The sequence below is a fragment of the Lampris incognitus genome, chromosome 19 (assembly GCF_029633865.1).
Source record: "Lampris incognitus isolate fLamInc1 chromosome 19, fLamInc1.hap2, whole genome shotgun sequence".
Lineage (NCBI taxonomy): Eukaryota > Metazoa > Chordata > Actinopteri > Lampriformes > Lampridae > Lampris > Lampris incognitus.
Window position 1 is genome coordinate 29,973,754 of NC_079229.1, and position 12,243 is coordinate 29,985,996.

Below are 12,243 nucleotides of genomic sequence, written 5' to 3' on the forward strand. Positions count from 1 at the left end.
GTTTGATACGCCGGGGTCGAGGCAGGTGCGTGCGCCGCCATGACGCGAGTCCCGCGTCCCGGAGCAGAGGCGGCGGGGCGGGGTGATCTGAGCGTTACACGGGACTCTCGACGAGTCCCGCAGCTCTGTGCACATGGGGAAAAGCGGGGGGCGCGGGGGGGGGGCAGGACACAACCCCCTGGGGGGTCCCCGTATACCTGAGACCTCAGTGTTGGACACGAGGTCCGTGCCCCAGTACCTGCTGGTCCATTAGAAGAAGTAAAAGCAACACCAAAAGCTGATCAAGTAATTTAAAATAATAATGAGTGGGGCGCCCCGTGGCGGTCTCTTCCGTTGCCTATCAACACGGGGATCGCCGGTTCGAATCCCCGGGTTACCTCCGGCTTGGTCGGGCGTCCCTACAGACATAGTTGGCCGTGTCTGCGGGTGGGAAGCCGGATTTGGGTGTGTGTCCTGGTCGCTGCACTAGCGCCTCCTCTGTTCGGTCAGGGCGCCTGTTCGGTGGGGGGTGGGGGGGGGGAATAGTGTGATCCTCCCACGCGCTCGCGCTACGTCCCCCTGGCGAAACTCCTCACTGTCAGGCGAAAAGAAGCGGCTGGCGACTCCACGTGTATCGGAGGAGGCATGTGGTCGTCTGCAGCCCTCCTCGGATCGGCAGAGGGGGTGGAGCAGAGTGGGGTAATTGGCCAGGTACAACTGGAAGACAAAGGGGGAACTCCCCTCCAAAGTCAATAATAAGTAAAGTTGCGCTAAGATAATGGGGGATACCACGTGAGGGGATGCCCCCGTGCTCTTCTCCATGTAAATAAATGGCAGTCTTGTATTTTCCTCCTTGTTGAGTTTTAACGTGTTCCCCGATAGTCCGCATGGTCGACAGCTTTGTGAATCTAGGATGGGGGTGCGGTGCGTGATATACCCGGACACGCACGTGGCTGTCATGTATGTTGGCTTTAGCGTGGCTAAAAAATTGCATTCGGATGCTTGTGGAGCAAGAGTTTGAACCAAAGTTGTAGCCAAACAGGTCCATGTTTAAGGAGGTGGGGGGGGGTATATACATTAACCAGCTTAATCTATGCAAAGGGTTGTCTCGCTTGTGTTGCTGTAGAAACAGTAAGTTGCATGCTAACATGCAGGTTGTAAAGGGGACGAGTCTGGGTTTTTTGGTCGTTGCAGGGGTTCATAAATCATCCCTCTCTGGTGTGTTTGCATCACCTGGCGCCCACTTACCCAGCATATATTTGACCTCTAATGCATTTGTATGTCATTTACTGCAGTTTGTTAGCTGTACAAGCCCGAGGAGGCCGAGGCTGTTCCACGCTGCCCTTGTGCAGACATGGTCTGCGCATCAAAACGATGGAAATTAAAATCTGGCGCGTGAAAACAAAAACAGGCAAATTACTGCAGGATAGAAGTGATCACCGTGGAAATAATGTGAACGTGGATCTGTTTCTGATGGAGGCTTCTCGTGCAAAGTTCACATGTTTAGACAGGGCGACTTAGGATGAGGGAGCAGATGGTTTCAGTCAGAGTCTTGCTCAAAAGAACCTCGGCAGGACGTTGAATGCTTTGCTAAATGAGGAAATGCAAAAAAAAAGAAAAAGAAAAAAAACAGGAGTTTTATTAATTTGCACTGTGCTACTGTCAGCATTGTTCCTGAGTTAAGACTATTTTAATGCATTTAAAGGTTTCAGCGATCTAATAAACCGAGGAATCAGTTTGCTAATTGTCTCCTTTCAGTTCTGTCCAGTGGCGGCTGGTGCTAACAAATTTTGGGGGTGGGGGGCCGCAATTTACCTTGGCGCAGCACACCTGACATCTGCTTTAATATCACAGAGTTCTTAAGAAGTACAATGTAGCCGATATCGGCTACATTGTACTTCTTAATAACTATGTGACTGTGTGGACATTAAAGCAGCTGTTAGGTGTGCTGCGCCAAGGTAAATTGCGCCCCCCCCACCCCCAAAATTTGTTAGCACCAGCCGCCACTGGAACTTCTGTCTCCCTCCTTCACTTCTCGGCCCCTTCTCGTGCTGGTCGTGGTCGTGGGGTTTCTTTCCGTAGTGCTGTTGTTGTGTTTGGGTGGGGGTCCAGACGGTGTCTGTTGCTCCCTTTTTTCGTAAATGTGTTGATGATTCTTCGCCCCACCGGAGCTGGTGATCCAGCTCCACCAGGTCGCTCCCACTGGACCCTGACCACCACTTCTCTCTCTGTCAAGTCTCTGATGTCTTGCTGGTCTCTCTGTTTTCCTTTTCTCTATCTCTCTCTCCGTCTCGCTCCCTTTTCTCTATCTACTTAGTGCTTCCCCCCTCCCGTTCTCTGTCCTTTTTTTCTATCTATTTATCTTTCTATCTATCCGTCTGTCTGTTTGTGCACTCTCGCATCACCCTCGAAGCAATCTGCTATCATTACCATGTGGGAGGCACACACTAAATATGGATCATACAGCCACCGCTGCTTTTACTTACCCCCGTGTGTGTGTGTGTGTGTGTGTGCGTGTGCGCGTGTGCGTTGCTTTTATGTATGGAGAGTAAAGAAAGTAAAGAGCTGGAAATGTTGCTGAGGGGCTAGCAGGTTGACAACAATGGCCTTTCTCACCATCAGCTCAAACAGAAACCTGAGACATCAATGCATGGGAGAGAGAGAGAGCTAGACATGTATGGGAGAGACAGAGAGATAGACGTGTGTGAGAGAGCGAGAGAGACAGATAGACAGACATGTATGAGAGACAGACGTGTGAGAGACAGATAGACAGACAGACATGTATGAGAGTGTGAGAGAGTCAGACAGACGTGTACGAGAGAGTGAGAGACAGATGGACATGTATGAGAGAGAGAGAGAGAGAGAGAGAGAGAGAGAGAGAGAGAGAGAGATAGACGTGTGTGAGAGAGAGCGAGAGAGACAGACAGACAGATGTATGACAGTCAGACAAACATATGAGAGAGAGATAGACATATACGAGAGAGAGACGTGTGAGAGACAGATAGACAGACAGACATGTATGAGAGCGTGAGAGTCAGACAGACGTGTATGAGAGAGTGAGAGACAGATGGACATATATGAGAGAGAGATGTGTGTGAGAGAGACAGACAGATGTGTGTGAGAGAGAGAGAGACAGACAGATGTGTGTGAGAGTGAGTCAGACAGACATGTATGAAAGCGTGAGAGAGTCACACAGATGTGAGAGAGAGACAGACAGACAGATGAGAGAGAGACAGACAGACAATGTATGAGAGAGAGAGAGTGCATCTGAGTCGATGGCGCCCAGAGGGAGAGACAAAAAGTGAGGGAGAGCACGTGAAACGCTGACACTCGAGGGAAAGATGGAAAGCAGGACAGAGAGAGAGAGACCAAAGAAAGAAAGAAAGAAAGAAGGTTTTATAGCGAGAAAGAAAGAAAGACTGTTGGAGAGAAAGAGGCTTAAAGAGAGACAAGATGAAGTGACAGAGACAAGCAGTGAAGGAGAGAGAGAGCGATGGGATGTGAGAGAGAGACAGCGATAGGGTGTGTGTGAGAAAGAGAGAGCAAAGTGTGAGAGTCCGAGAGAGAAACAAAGAAAGTGACTCAGAGTCTTTGCTGGCCCAGCAGGAGAACCACCGGGTCATTCATTTCACTAAAAATCTGTTTGGCACCATTCCAGAGCAAGAGAAGAAGAACAAGGTGAAACGTCCATAAAGCTTCAGTGTGAGAATCAGTGAACTGAGCATGAATCACAGAGGACACTTGGAACGGTTCTGATCCAGGATCCCCCACCTGGCCCAGCAGGGATACTACGTCACCATTTACGAGACAGAAGATGTAACATAAAATCCATTCGCGGGTTGGTATGGCTCGTGATGTCGCAAACCCCGAAAGAAACGTTTCAGACAAGTTTGAAGACGTAAGAGAAAGTTGTGTTGTGTTTCTGCACGTCTGTTGTACCGCCACTGGGAGGCGCCAAGCAGTCTGCTGGAGGCGTGATGCGTGACGTCACACAGACTCAACGCCGCGAAACTCCACCGGTGTCCCTCTCCAACACAGAAGAGGCAAAAAGCGTGAAACTAAATCAACTTTTAAGACGGTGTAAAGTGACCGGGGGGTGGGGTGGGGTGGGGTGGGGTGGGGAGGGGGCAGTATGACTCAGAGACCAGCAGTCCTTTAGAAAACGCTTCACGTAATGAGCTGCCATCCCTGTGCTTCAGGTCTTACTCAGCGTGTGCTGAGCTGACGTGACGTCAGAGCGTTCGCACCAGCGAACTGAGGGGGCTAAACTAGAGTCAAAGGCGGCGTTGGTGAAATCATCCGTGATGAGGGAGCTGCTGCTGGAAAACCGACTTTCAGACACCGACGTCTTACTTTTATGACCTCTCCGGTTTAACGCTCCCAACGAATCGTGCGAATGATTGAAAATCATTCACTCGTTAGTTCATGCCATAATTATCCTCCTAACTGTAATTTTCCCCACGTGCTTAATTTTCCTCTTGAGGAAACACCCAGGCAGAACGGTTCCCGTTCAGGGAGTCCGGCTTCTGACTTAAGGAGGGATTCCCTCCTGCCAAATTATTTGTGTGGAGTAATCCCAGTTGCCATTTTCGAGCCAATCTCATCCAAGTAGTCAGTTGACTAACTGTCACGGCGTATATCAATTACCACCTCGATTACAACCCCCCCCCCCATTGTACTTGGCCAATCGGCTCTGTGCATAACTGTAGTCCACTGACTTCCGGTTTCCACTGCAGCGGTCATACCAGTTTCCTGTTTGTTGGCGTGTGCTGTTGACTGGTATATTTTTCGCCATGCCTGCAAGATTTACCATGGATAAATGTCAACGACATGCACAGAATTGTCGACACACTTTCACCTGCACCCTGCCAGCACACGGGTGACAAGTTTCAGTTGTACATATCAAGTTACGTCCACGATAATGAGGATGAGGTCCGCAATTATGAGGATGAGTAATCCTCATAATTTTCACCTGCACCCTACCAATTATGAGGATGAGTAATCCTCATAATTGGTAGGGTGCAGGTGAAAGTTTGTCGACGATTCTGTGCATGTCGTTGACATTTATCCATGGTAAATCTTGCAGGCATGGCGAAAAATATACCATTGTCAATGGCACCCGCCTACAAACAGGAAACTGGTATGACTTCTGCAGTAGAAACCGGAAGTCAGTGGACTACAGTTATGCACAGAGTCTATTACCCCGCTCTTCCGAGCCGTCTTGTTCGCTGCCGGGGGGGGGCCGCAGACTACCACATGTCTCCTCCCATACATGTGGAGTCGCCAGCCGCCTCTTTTCACCTGACAGTGAGGAGTTTCGCCAGGGGGACGTAGCGCGTGGGAGGATCACGCTGTTCCCCCCTCACCCCCTCGCAGGCGCCCCGGCCGACCAGAGGAGGGCGCTAGTGCAGCGACCGGGTCACATACCCACATCCGGTTTCCCGCCCGCAGACACGGCCAACTGCGTCTGTAGGGACGCCCGACCAAGCCGGAGGTAACACGGGGATTCGAACCGGCGATCCCCGCAACGGAATAGACCGCTACGCTACACGGACGCCACCCACCTCGACCGTTTTGATGGAGGCGTTGGTGCAGGTTTTTGCAAATTCACCAGCAAGAGCAACGAACATCACAGCAGGTGGTCGGGTGTTACAGACAGTGGTTCCGGTTCTGGCAGAGAAGAGGGTTTCTAAAACGACGCTCGTTTAACCGACCGAGCGAGCTCATGAAAGCAGAGAGGGGCACGAATGTGTCCCCGATCAAAGCTACAATCTGTCATCCGGGACACGAAAGAGCAGCCATCTTTTATCCTGTATAGACGATCCAGTGGGTTTAGATGCACAGGGCGTACAAATTACACCTCCGTCTGCTAAAATGGCTAATTTTCTGTGACTGTTTTCTGACATGGCTGCGCAGAGCAATTTGAGTGTGGACTTGAGCTGTGACTGCCCTTTTAGAGTACCGTTTATCACCTCCCCCCCCCTTTTTTTTGTCTTTTTGGTCATACATAACACCGACGGAGGCCAAGACGGAAACACACACATGCATGCACACGTGTCACGCCTGAAAACAGTTTGTGGGGATCCACAAAGACCCTGGCATAATTAATTTCCCCCCCTCTTACATGCTCAACACTGTCACTCCCCACTCTCGGCCTTAATCAGATGTGCACCCATAAACCCCCCATATAACCCCCCCCCCCCAACACACACACTTAAACATGCACATGCAGTAAACACAACAGCATGTCAGCCAATTAGAAGACAGCATATACACTGAGCACTTAGTCTGTGTGTAATCAAGGTCTACGTGATAGGCTGGTCTAATGGATGTGGATTGCCTGGCCTTCAGCACTTTAGGCCACAGCACTGATGAGAGCTAACTCGAGTGTTAATCACTTCAGTGACAATTCACTGCAGGTCATTTCTTCACTCGGCGAGAAAAGTAATTATCGCCTATATGTTGGGGCTCGTTCGTCAATTAGCCAATCAGCCGCGAGGAAACCGGCACACGTGACTGTAGATTGAGCCCTTCTGTGTTGTCTCTCGGCGGCAAAGCAAAGACGCCTCCGTGTGCATTTGTTTTCACTGTACGTTTCAAATATAACTTGACACCTCTGTTAATGTCTGTGTGTGTGTGTGCGTATACGTGTGAGTTTGCGTGTGTCACTGAGGCGTGTTTCTGTCGTGCGTGCATGCGTGTGTGTGTGTGTGTCTGCATTTATGCGGGCGCATATACGTGATTGCGTTGTCAGTGATTTGTGTATGTTTTTAATGTGTGTGTGAGGGAGAGAGCGAGCGAGAGCGAGGGGGGAGAAAGCGAGAGAGAGAGGGAGCGTTTGTGTCTACCTCCATGCATATGCGTCTGTTTATATATTTCATGGTCAGTATTTGGGGTAAAGTGTTAGCGAGGCGTTACTGGGATTTAATTGCTTTTTCTGGGACTACTTTTAAATGTTTGCAATTAACAGAACTGCACATTCTTCCCCTGGCAACGCGTTCTTACTCGACCAGTGTTCTGAGTGGTGAAGAGGACCGCTTTGCTGAATCGGAGCCAACGAGGCAGTCAACTGGGAGTCAAGAGTTCCAGCGTTTGGGGGGGGGAGTTTTTTTGTTTGCTGGGTGGTCGAACTTGAATAGCGAGGTCCTCTCGGAAGAACCCGGTAAATGGCATTGTGTAGGGCTTTCATGACGTCACGGGGACGCTATCGCGAGACGTTCAAAGAACGTCCCACAACATCCCAGTGACGTCCCGGGGACGTCCAGAAGACTTTCCCCTAACGTCCCTGTAATTTTCTCGGGACGCTCTTTGAATGTCCCACAATAACGTCCCCGTGATGTCTCGGGGACGTCCAGAAGACGTTCCCCTAACGTCCCTGTAATTTTCTCGGGACGCTCTTTGAATGTCCCACAATAACGTCCCCGTGATGTCTCGGGGACGTCCAGAAGACTTTCCCCTAACGTCCCTGTAATTTTCTCGGGACGCTCTTTGAATGTCCCACAATAACGTCCCCGTGATGTCTCGGGGACGTCCAGAAGACTTTCCCCTAACGTCCCTGTAATTTTCTCGGGACGCTCTTTGAATGTCCCACAATGAGTTCTTAGAGTGTCCCGTTCTTTGAATGTCCCGAGGACATTACAGGGACGTTAGGGTTTAGTCTTCTGGACGTCCCCGAGGCGTCACGGGGACGTTACTGTGGGACATTCAAAGAACGTCCCGAGGTCCTATGGACCTGTAATGTCATCGGGCCGATGACATTATAGGGATGTTAAGGAAAAGTCCTCTAGACGTCCCCGTGACGTTATTGCGAACGTCCCGAGGACATTACAGGAACATCAGGGGAAAGTCTTCTAGACGTCCCGGAGATGTCACGGGGACGTTATTGTGGGACATTCAAAGAACGTCCCGAGGAAATTACAGGGACGTTAGTGAAAAGTCTTCTAGATGTCCCCGGGACATCATGAAGAAGTTGTGGGACGTCTCGCAATAACGTCCCCGTGACGTAATGAAAACCCTACACAATGACACTGACCGGGCGTTCAGAGAGGATCTGTAGGGGACGTGCTGGGGACGGGTTTTTTTTTTTTTTTTGCTGGGTGCTCGAACTTGAATAGCAAAATAAAAAAAGTGAAAATATTACCTGAAAAGCAAAACAGAAAACACATGTTGCTAATCTAACAAACGTAACAAGGTCTATAAGACGTGAAATGTAAAAAAAGAACTGAACATAAATATTAAAACGGTTCCAAACAACGACCGGGACTTAAAAAGTACTAAACTCTACATTCTGTCAAGATAAATACCCAGTTGAGATACATTAATGCGTTACATAGTGTAACGTGCATGGATAAGTAGACACGTTGGTCCTTGACTAACGGGTCGGACCCTTTAGTCGACTGGTTAACGTTGTCACTTGCGGGGTGGGAGACACGGGTTCGCGTCCCGGCTGTGGCGACGGTCTCCCAGACTGCCCCCCGAACTCGCTACGATATATGCTAGCATGTCTGTTAAGAAACGAACCGACACCAAAATTAACATTTGAACAACTTTTAATACTATTTTTCAGACAATTTAAAATTGCTGCTGTCCAGCGCCTGTAAATACTGTAATGCGTCGGTGGTAGTCATGATGTCTGTAATGACGTCTGTAACCAGACATGATGGCAATAATCCAAAATCAAATGTAGACTATTTCTCTGCACTGGAGAACGCTGGTTTCTAAGACAGGACAGGACAGAGCGAGGAACTTCGCGATGCAACCAAAACACGTCATAAATAGTGACATGACACGCACGATCACGCGCAAATTACGAGCGGTCATTTTGACCACTCATGATCATTTTAGGTAGATCTTATCCGTCCCCGTGACGTCTCCGGGACGTTCCTGTAATGTCTTCGGGAGGTTCGCAATAACGTCATGGGGACGTCTAGAGGACTTTCCCCTAATGTCCCTGTAACGTCCTAGGGACGTTACAGGGACGTCCCACAATAACGTCCCCCTGACGTAATGACGTAAAACCCTATACAATGACATTTACCGGACGTTCGCAGAGGACCTTTAGGGGACGTGTTGGGGACGTTTTTTAGTTGGCTGGGATGGCTCTCTGAAATTTAAATTCTTTAAAAATAGTATTACAGTTGTTAAAACGTTAATTTTGGTGTCAGTCGTCTCCTAACAGACACACTAACATATGCAATGCGTTAATATCTTAATTGGGTATTTATCTTGACAGAATATAGAGTTTAAACGACCATGGAAGGTCATTTTGACCTTCCATGGTCGTTTTAGGTAGGAGGGAAATCTCGGTCGGAGTGAGGCTTTCTTGATTTAAACCAAAAAAAAGTCATCCTTTCTTTACTCACAGCTGGGTGGTTTTGGATGTTTCGACATGATGGAAAAAAAATACGTTGCCTTAATTCTGCTTTTGAACTTGATCGATTGACAACCCTCAAAAAATATCTCCTTCCGCCCATCAGCACCATTCAAATCCGAACTCAAGTCAGCGTCACGCAGGACCACACACAGCTGTCTGCTCATGTTCATGACTGATACGAGCTGATGTGGATCTGTATAGTTTAAATGGTTCATCCATTTGGCCGCCCTTGTCCAAGTGCTGCTCGATGCCTGGTCGGGTCTATGGTCCTGAGCCGGTCCTGATGACGGCTAAACATACCCGCTGCATTCTAGTTGTTAAAAAGTCTAGTTTTACAAGTGTATGTCTTGTCTGTTAATGTTGGCGTGGTGCCCTTCCTTGAGGGTTTGTTGGGTTTCACCGTGAAAATGACAAATTCATGACGGTGATCCGGCTTGGTCGGGTGTCGCTACAGACACAATTGGCTGTGTCTACGGGTGGGAAGCCGGATGTGAGTATGTGTCCTGGTCGCTGCACTAGCGCCTCCTCTGTTCGGTCGGGGCGCCTGTTCGGGCGGGGGGGGGGGGGGACTGGGGGGAATAGCGTGATTCTCCCACGCGCTACACCCCCCTGGTGTATCAGAGGAGACGTGGTAGTCTGCAACCCTCCCCGGATCGACAGAGGGGGTGGAGCAGCAACCAGCACGGCTCGGAAGAGTGGGGTAATTGGCCGGATACAACTGGGAGAAAAGGGGGGGGGGGTAATATAGTAACGCAATGCATTACTTTTTTGTAGTAGTAACAAGTATTATGTATTTGCACCCAGGCATACAAACACACACCATGCACATGCTCACGCATCTCCCCTCCCTCCCGCAGGCATCGTCTCTCTCATCTCCCTGGCCGTGTTGTCCTATGAGCGCTACTGCACCATGCTGGGGCCCACCACGGCTGACAACAGGAGCTACGGCCCTGCTCTCGGGGGCGTGTGCTTCTCCTGGGTCTATTCGCTGGTCTGGACCGTCCCCCCACTGCTGGGCTGGAGCAGTTATGGACCGGAGGGCCCCGGTACCACCTGCTCGGTTGACTGGAGCACCCACACACCCAACAACATCTCCTACATCATCTGCCTCTTCACCTTCTGCCTGGTGCTGCCCTTCACCGTCATCGTCTTCTGCTACGGGAGACTGCTGCAAGCCATCAGACAGGTATGGTAGGCTGGATGAGTTTCCAAAGTGCAAAAACGGCTGAACGACACAAGCAAGTTTTAAATTCCTGTGACCGAGTCCAAGAACTCTTGACACAAGACAAATTGGATACAGTACACTGGCATGAAAGTTGTGTTACAACCTGTGGCTCCCGATTCGATCCTTGAGACCCCCCCAGTACTGTTGGTTCACTCTACTGCCGGGTAATTACTTACACTCGCCCGTTGTCTCAGCTATTCCAGATGTCGAATTTTCAAACTGTGGTTCATGGTGAATAACAATTATCTTAAGAGAAAGCAATTACCAAAGCTATTAATAATAGCCGAGAGAAGCAGTAGAGGGGAAAAAAAGTACTGGGAGTAAAATTCAAAGTTGAGAATTGCACCCGGGAAAATTTCAAAAGACTGAAATTGAAAGCTGAAATTAGCTGACAAGCGTGGCAGCAGACAGCGGCGGTGTGGTTGGTCTGCAGGGATGTGTTAATGACCGGATTAGAGAGGACTGTCTTCTTCACAGAGACACTTCATTAAACCTCAGGGCCTTCGCAGCTTCCCATCCATCTCCAAGCAAATAACAGGAGATGGAACCTGCCTGTACAGCTAGGTAGCGCGCACACACACACACACACACACACACACACACACACACACACACACACACACACACACACACACTAGCGTCTGAGAGGCGTATGAGAGGGGGATTAACAGCGACTTCCACATCTGTATGAACCAGGACGGTTAACCGCTACCTCACTTTAACTCTAAACTTAACCACTATCCAACCTGTATATAAATAATATTCAATGGAGTCTAAGGAACATCCATCATGTCCCTATATACACGCTGAAGGGTACTTTGTGCATCATATATCAACACTTTTCCAACAGCGTCACTATATGATGCCACGGGATGAGGATGCATTGTCTTTCCCTTCGAGGAGTCCATCCATCCAGCCATTATCCAAACCGCTTATCCTACACAGGGTCGCGGGGATGCTGGAGCCTATCCCAACAGTCATTGGGCGGCAGGCGGGGAGACACCCTGGACAGGCTGCCAGGCCATCACAGATTCACACCTAGGGACAATTTAGTACGGCTGATTCACCTGACCTACATGTCTTTGGACTGTGGGAGGAAACCGGAGCACCTGAAGGAAACCCACGCAGACACGGGGAGAACATGCAAAACTCCACACAGAGGACGATATGGGACGACCCCTCAAGGTTGGACTACCTGGGGCTTGAACCCAGGACCTTCTTGCTGTGAGGCGACCGTGCTAACCACTGTGCCACCATGCCACCAAAACTACAATCCACACTTGTGATATACACTCAAGTGAAAACTATTTGTGGAGGAGGCGCAAGAAAGGAAGAGAGCCAGGTATGCAGATCTGATGCCTGAGAGTCGGAGGAATGGGTGGAAGGCCCACTGTGAGCCAGTTGAAGTGTGTTGCAGGGGCTTTGAAGGCCAGTCTCTACACCAGGTTCTGAGACTGTTGGGGCTGCAAAGAAGAAGAGCCATTAGGAACATCTTGGAAGCCGCCGAAAAGGCTTACCTGTATCTGTTTGTCTCTGTGTTGGTGTTTGTGTGCATTATTGTGTAGCCATGCAGGGTTTGTATTTGTGACTATATCAGGCGTCCATGTTTTCAGTCTGTCTTTAGGGTGGTAGAACTGACTGCCCTCACGATAAAATCGACAAAAAA

General features: G+C 49.6%; 1 protein-coding gene across 1 annotated transcript in view; it reads left to right on the forward strand.

Moving 5' to 3' along the window:
* Positions 1-12,243, forward strand: part of tmtopsb (teleost multiple tissue opsin b) — a 32,075-nt gene that overhangs the window by 1,427 nt on the left and 18,405 nt on the right. The window contains exon 2 of the mRNA XM_056299238.1: positions 10,210-10,538. Coding sequence (XP_056155213.1) covers positions 10,210-10,538 — 329 coding nt within the window. The remainder of the gene's footprint in view (positions 1-10,209; positions 10,539-12,243) is intronic.